This window comes from Biomphalaria glabrata, chromosome 8 (genome assembly GCF_947242115.1).
Source record: "Biomphalaria glabrata chromosome 8, xgBioGlab47.1, whole genome shotgun sequence".
Taxonomy (NCBI): domain Eukaryota; kingdom Metazoa; phylum Mollusca; class Gastropoda; family Planorbidae; genus Biomphalaria; species Biomphalaria glabrata.
In genome coordinates this window covers 42,636,497-42,644,290 of record NC_074718.1, presented here as the reverse complement: position 1 = coordinate 42,644,290, position 7,794 = coordinate 42,636,497, and the positions used below count along the sequence as shown (strand labels likewise).

The 7,794-nt window shown below is 33.9% G+C and overlaps 1 protein-coding gene across 2 annotated transcripts in view; it reads right to left on the bottom strand.

Moving 5' to 3' along the window:
- Positions 1–1,142: 1,142 nt before the first annotated feature.
- LOC106073149 (uncharacterized) overlaps positions 1,143–7,794 on the bottom strand; it is a 161,342-nt gene continuing 154,690 nt past the window's right edge. For both annotated transcript variants that reach the window (XM_056039486.1, XM_056039487.1), the window contains one exon: positions 1,143–1,840. In XM_056039486.1, coding sequence (XP_055895461.1) covers positions 1,616–1,840 — 225 coding nt within the window. In that variant the 3' untranslated portion in view covers positions 1,143–1,615. The remainder of the gene's footprint in view (positions 1,841–7,794) is intronic.

Here is a 7,794-nt window from a genome sequence, read left to right as displayed (position 1 = left end):
CAGTAAACAAACAACAAACGGTAAATAAAAAAAAAAAGAAGCACACAAAACAGTGAAGATCCACCGAAAGGGAAGTAACCCAGAACGTTAAAGAAACAAAGACCAAGTAGAAAACATGGGAATATTTTATGGTTTAATGCAATTATCAGAAATTATAATTAGTCTACAGTAAACTAGCTTTGGAGTTAATTTGTTGAAGTATTTAATACAAGCTATCTCATTCGTTTTTAGCAAAGACTTTAGAAGCAGAATCGGCTCAAATTTAACTTTAAAAATCCGTTATTGGGGCGTTTTCATGGTAGCCCAAACTTTTTAAAAAGTTGTTTATATATATATATATATATATATTAGATTATATATATATATATATTTCCATACCAAATATGAATACATTTGGATTAAAATAAAGAAAGTACCCAGAGTGGATAATGATATCCAGTGAGAAAGATTAAATCTTTGTATAAAATGGAAAAGTGTAACATTATTAAGTATACCAAGAGTAAATACATTTGGATTTAATATACAAGAAATAGCCCCCAGGTGGTCCTAACCCACCTCCCAATGACATAAAATAATGTCTTTGTTATTATTTAAAAAGAATAACTTATAGTTCTATTTTTAAGAATTGTGTGCATATTCTTTCCTTGGTTTCAAAATATTTTTTTTTAATTATTGCGAATGAAAAAAAAAATTAGATTTTCTAATATACTTCTACAACATTATGTAATTAGAAATTCTTTATTTTTTCCATTCGCAATCTTTTAATGTAAAATAATGTGTAATATTTTATTTATTCATTTCTTTATCATAGTATAAGTTTATAGTATAGTTTAAACACACATTTTTTCCCCTTCAAAACTGTTTAATAACACTGAACAGAATTGCAGGAATCTGTGTGGATTTAAAAACGGCCCATACATTCAACGTTCTGTGTATTTGATTCTGGAAAAAAAAGGGGGGGGGGGCGGTTTGATTGTCACAGACATCTTTTGTATAGATGTATAGTTGCTTGACATACAGCCTTACAATATTTTGATATATAGCTTTATAGCTGTTTTGCTTTATAGCTTGATATATAGTTTAATAGTTGGTCTTGCTAAACTCCTGTGGAATGTAGAACCTAGAAATAGGGGACATAACCTACATGGGTAAGATATGGATAGACTGTATGATGCAGTGTGTAGATGGTGGAAGTATTGTGAATTTACTAATAAACAATAAAGCAGAACGTCGCTTATCCAGATAGAGAACGGGGTCTGTCCGGATAGTCGATCGTCCTGATAACCGAATTAGGAATATTATAAACGGCTTCACCAAAACTATAAAGAAAATTTATATCGAGGTATTGTACGTAAACATAAAATTGTAGTCGTATCCTACGTCAAACAGATAGGAACAGCGTTTAATGAAGTAGTCTACCTATATTGAGAGAAATAATTGCTGATCTTTAGCTGCACCAACGTGGAACATCATACAAGAACACTTAGATACCGTACTGTAAAACAAACAAACAAAAAAAGGCAGCTCGGATATTTGACCTCCGGATAATTGACGTCCGGATAAACGACGTTCTAATGTAAGAAGAATAAGAAAAGGGTTTATGTTATTTTCAAAGTCACCCGCCACCCCAACCACCTTCCTCAACCATGATGTGCCGACACTGAAAAAAAAAAAGGCTGATTACAGCACTTACCTTGGTGTAGACTGTCGCTGGCTTCCTCATTCCGTTGTCGGTGCCATCGAGCTGTAGTCTGGGGGTCTGGAGAGAGAAGGCGAACCCGTTGTTTGTGGTCGACCTGGCTGAGTGATTCGTTGCATCGTTTCTGAGGCTGGACGAATTCTGCAATGACGGAGAAAAAAGACAGTCCAGTTTCTCTTCAGACTTGCACAAGAAAGACACGCTGGGTCTGGGGGCGCACGTTCCGTCGGTCTGGCCCCCCAGAGACGCCAAGCCGCTACGAAGAGGTATCCTTTCTCCGTCAGCGGGTTGTGGCGTCCGGCAAAATCGTCTGGGCAAGCTGGCATCACGCATTGTCGTGTCACCATTGCCCCCACCTATAACGGTGGGTGCCGAACAGCGCCTTGGCTTAGCCCCACTTGACCGCCGCCTTATTTTACGCATAGTTGGTTTTCGAGCGATCATTCTCCAAGCCCCTTACTTTAACTTATGTCTTAAAGAAACCAGGTATCATATAGTCCAAGATGATAATTATAGCTATTTGAAATAAACAGAAATCTCAAAAACAAAACAAACAAACAAAATCCGATGGATAAAGTGCTACCACTATTTCAAAAATGTAAAACAATCAAAATGTCCTAAAGATAAACAAATGCTTTGATAACTAGTGAAAACTTATTCATAGTTTACAAACTAATTTTATATCAAGAATTTTTACTTTATATAAATAGTATTTTTTACAACTTTAATGTTTGTTGTAAATTAAAAATCAAAAATTCTATTAAAAAAAAAAAAAAAATATAATTATACTATTAGGTTAATCACTTTTCAATTGTTTATGAATTAAGACTTGTGAATTATGAGAACTTAGAAATAAAAATATATATATATATATAAATAAAAAAAAGCCCACAAAAGAGGCAAGGAAAAGAGGCCTAAGGCCCAAGGATTCCTATGATGATAAAGCTAAAATTGAATAGCGCAAATTCTGAGGTTTCCTTTCTAAAAAAAAAACAAAAAAAAAACGACTTTGTATTCTAATAAGTCTAAGATTGAAATATAAAATTATCACAATTAAGTGATTTGTCCAAATGCATAGCAACACGGATTCATGTTAACATCATCAGTACTAAGTAAATGATGCAAAGTTAGCAAACTAATTGTATATCAAGAATTTTTACTTTAGTTAGTTATTATTTTACTACAGTACGAACGGAGCAATAGTGTCTAAAATTCTTATAAAAAAATAGCTAGACGTCTATATTCTAATAAGTCTTATGACAATAAAGCAATTAAAGAAAATCATCAAAAAAAAATTGTCCAAGTGTAGGCCTATAGTAGGCTATAGCAACGCGGATTCATGTAAACATTAGGTTTAATTATCATCAGTACTAAGCAAACGACGCAAAGTTGGCGTCACCAGACAGCCTCAAGAAATCGAAGCCGAGGCGACCATTTCGTTACGTCACGGTAAGTCCTTGGTCCCTGTAACATATTAAGCAACTCAATCGCCGTATCCTAGGGGCTAGTCCCCCCCACCCTCTTTTTTTTTTTTTTTTTTTTGCTATCCTCCCTCCCCCCTCCCCTCCCTGTCCGCTAACTCTCTAGATAACTGGCTCATTTGCCACTAACTCTGGAATTAAAAAGACTATTTAAAAAAAAAAAATATAGAAGAAGAAGGAGAAAAAGGGTGGTTGGTGGGTGGCTGCCTGGGGGGTTGGGGGGGGGGTTGGGATGAGAGAGTGGCTGTACCAATCTTCTGGGCATCAGCTTTGTCTGGCGTAAAGGAAAAAATATTTACCCGACCTGACGTCACCGGCCTAATGGTTTCTGCTTAACACGTAATAGAAGCCGATAGAGGGTGAGTATATTTACAACGGCACAAAGAAAATGAAGGAAATTCAAGATTGCCCAGGTACTACGTCACTGGGCAGAACACAGGATATAACACGGTACTGGATATATCACTGGATGAAGCATAATTTATATATCGCTGTATACAACACAGTACTGGATATATCACTGAATGCAGCATAATTTATATATCGATGGGTACCACAAAGTCCTGGATATATCACTGAATGCAGCATAATTTATATATCGCTGTATACAACACAGCACTGGATATATCACTGAATGAAGCATAATTTATATATCGCTGTATACAACACAGCACTGGATATATCTCTGAATGAAGCATAATTTATAAACTGAATGCTGCACAATTTATATATCACTGGATTTAACACATCAATGTAAACATTACTGAATACAATATTACATATTCACATGTAGTATTATATTGCATTGATGTCACACATATTCCATTAGACACAAGCTTCGAATATATTACTAAATACAGCTGGGAAAATCAGTGGATTGAACCCATTATGGACTATGGCACCAATTATAAGCGTTATAACCAGATATCTAGGTCGGCTGAAACTAAAACTAGATGAAATATGACCAGCCTGCCAACTCTATACTATGGATTTATTGTTGACTATAATTTAAATCATATTTATTAAGAGCTAGATAGTCAAGCTAATAAAAGAGACAGAAATACGAAAAATACAGGGGGAGGGGGGGGGAAGATGGATGAATAAAAAGAAACAGAAGAATGAAACAGAAGAGATAAACAGAAGAAAGAAAAAGGAAAAAGAAACAAAAGAAAGAAACAAAAGAAAGAAACAGAAGAAAGAAACAAAAGAAAGAAACAAAAGAAAGAAACAGAAAAAAGGAACAAAAGAAAGAAACAAAAGAAAGAAACAGAAGAAAGAAACAAAAGAAAGAAACAGAAGAAAGAAACTAAAGAAAGAAACAGAAGAAAGGAACAAAAGAAAGAAACAAAAGAAAGAAACAAAAGAAAGAAACAGAAGAAAGAAACAAAAGAAAGAAACAGAAGAAAGAAACAAAAGAAAGAAACAGAAGAAAGAAACAAAAGAAAGGAACAAAAGAAAGAAACAAAAGAAAGAAACAGAAGAAAGAAACAGAAGAAAGAAACAAAAGAAAGAAACAAAAGAAAGAAACAGAAGAAAGAAACAGAAGAAAGAAACAAAAGAAAGAAACAGAAGAAAGAAACAGAAGAAAGAAACAGAAGAAAGAAATAAAAGAAAGAAACAAAAGAAAGAAACAGACACAAGGAACAAAAGAAAGGAACAAAAGAAAGAAACAGAAGAAAGAAACAGAAGAAAGAAACAAAAGAAAGAAACAAAAGAAAGAAACAGAAGAAAGGAACTAAAGAAAGAAACAAAAGAAAGAAACAGAAGAAAGAAACAGAAGAAAGAAACAAAAGAAAGAAACAAGAGAAAGAAACAGAAGAAAGGAACAAAAGAAAGAAACAGAAGAAGGAACAGAAGAAAGAAGCAAAAGAAAGAAACAGAAGAAAGAAACAGAAGAATGGAACAGAAGAAAGGAACAAAAGAAAGAAACAAAAGAAAGAAACATAAGAAAGAAACAGAAGAAAGGAACAAAAGAAAGAAACAGAAGAAAGAAACAAAAGCAAGAAAAAGAAGAAAGAAACAGAAGAAAGAAACAAAAGAAAGAAACAAGAGAAAGAAACAGAAGAAAGGAACAAAAGAAAGAAACAGAAGAAAGAAACAAAAAAAAGAAACAGAAGAAAGGAACAAAAGAAAGAAACAGAAGAAAGAAACAAAAGAAAGAAACAGAAGAAAGGAACAGAAGAAAGAAGCAAAAGAAAGAAACAGAAGAAAGAAACAGAAGAATGAAACAGAAGAAAGGAACAAAAGAAAGAAACAAAAGAAAGAAACAGAAGAAAGAAACAGAAGAAAGGAACAAAAGAAAGAAACAAAAGAAAGAAACAGAAGAATTAAACAGAAGAAAGAAACAAAAGAAAGAAACAGAAGAAAGAAACAGAAGAAAGAAACAAAAGAAAGAAACAAAAGAAAGAAACAGAAGAAAGGAACAAAAGAAAGAAACAGAAGAAAGGAACAGAAGAAAGAAGCAAAAGAAAGAATTAGAAGAAAGAAACAGAAGAATGAAACAGAAGAAAGGAACAAAAGAAAGAAACAGAAAAAAGGAACAAAAGAAAGAAACAAAAGAAAGAAACAGAAGAAAGAAACAAAAGAAAGAAACAAGAGAAAGAAACAGAAGAAAGGAACAAAAGAAAGAAACAGAAGAAAGAAACAGAAGAAAGAAACAGAAGAAAGAAACAAAAGAAAGAAACAGAAGAAAGGAACAAAAGAAAGAAACAAAAGAAAGAAACAGAAAAAAGGAAGAAAAGAAAGAAACAAAAGAAAGAAACAGAAGAAAGAAACAGAAGAAAGAAACAAAAGAAAGAAACAGTACAAAGAAACAGAAGAAAGCAAGAAAGAATTATCAACTATCACATGTTACAATTTCGCTTTAAACAAAAACAAAAATTAAATGTCACGTCTAGAAATGTAAATCCACTGTAGACGATACACGAATAGAAGTCCAGCTATAGTGAATTGAAAATAGTTCACTGAATGACGATACTGTTCCTTAAATCCAGAGTGAATCAAATAGTGAATGTGTTCCGTCACGTTTAGCGAAAGCAAGTCCCTTCGATAGAGTGACAGAATCCCGCGAAAACAAAAAAATCTGCCTGGGTCTCACGTCTGCCTTGACCTCATTCACGCAGGATGATCAGCTGACTCGGACACGAAAGTTCTAAGACAGTTTATCACCTCGTCCACCAGAGCCGTGGACCATTACCTTCCGCCCCAACGCCCGCCCTGTGTGTGAGCACGTGTGAGCCAGCATGTGTGGAAGTGTGTGTGGGAGGGACTGTGTGTCAGCGGCGAGCCGACACTGCCATGCTGTCATGTCCATCTACTTGTAATCAAGGTGAGCCTTGAACAGGCAATTGACGTACTTGCAGTAATATAAGACACTTACAGTACACAAGCACCTGATAACGGTAGGCCCTACAGTGGTACTCTCTACTGTGCAAGCCAAATTTGTATTTTTAAATATTGGCTACCGACCATATTTCGATATATCTTTTTTTTTTTTGGCTACTAGCCATATTTTGATATTACCTATTTCACCTTCACTTATACTTTAGTCTGTTACACCTTCGGGGTACCACAGGTGATCTGTCGACCGCATTTCTCCATACCTCTTATTTCTTTTACTTTGACTACCAATAATATTTTGGTATTACATTTTATTTTTGTTTTCAAGCCAAATAACGATATTAAAATTTATGACAAGCCAAATTACGATATTAAAATTTATGACAAGCCAAATTACGATATTAAAATTTATGACAAGCCAAATTACGATATTAAAATTTATGACAAGCCAAATGACGATATTAAAATTTATGACAAGCCAAATTACGATATTAAAATTTATGACAAGCCAAATTACGATATTAAAATTTATGACAAGCCAAATTACGATATTAAAATTTATGACAAGCCAAATTACGATATTAAAATTTATGACAAGCCAAATTACGATATTAAAATTTATGACAAGCCAAATTACGATATTAGAATTTATGACAAGCCAAATGACGATATTAAAATTTATGACAAGCCAAATTACGATATTAAAATTTATGACAAGCCAAATTACGATATTAGAATTTATGACAAGCCAAATGACGATATTAAAATGTATGACAAGCCAAATTACGATATTAAAATTTATGACTCCTAACCATAGTTTAATATAGACTAGTTATCTGCAAGATGTATTTTGATATTTACATTTTGACTAGAAGCCATGGTGTGATATTTGCTATACAGAAACAAGCCATATCTGATATTTTTGGCTTTTATCAATATTCAATATTGTGATTTACTATTTGACTACAAACAACTTTTCAAAACTGTAAGTCACATGCTGATACCAAGCTAAAGGATTTATTTTGATCTTACCTACCACTTATATTTCAAACAAACAAGGTATGCAACATATGATAGCAGCACTAAGGTACAAGGTGTCAGTGAGAAGAAGCTGAAGAATGTATGGCGAAACATAGATATGCCCCGACGAGAGGTCACTGAACCCGACCAGGCGCCATCGCTTAGCAGCGACCAGATTTTTTTTGGAGATCCGGGGTGGTCTAAACAGATGTGACGCTGCTACCTAGTGGCCGCGATGCTATGCCGCCTGGTCGC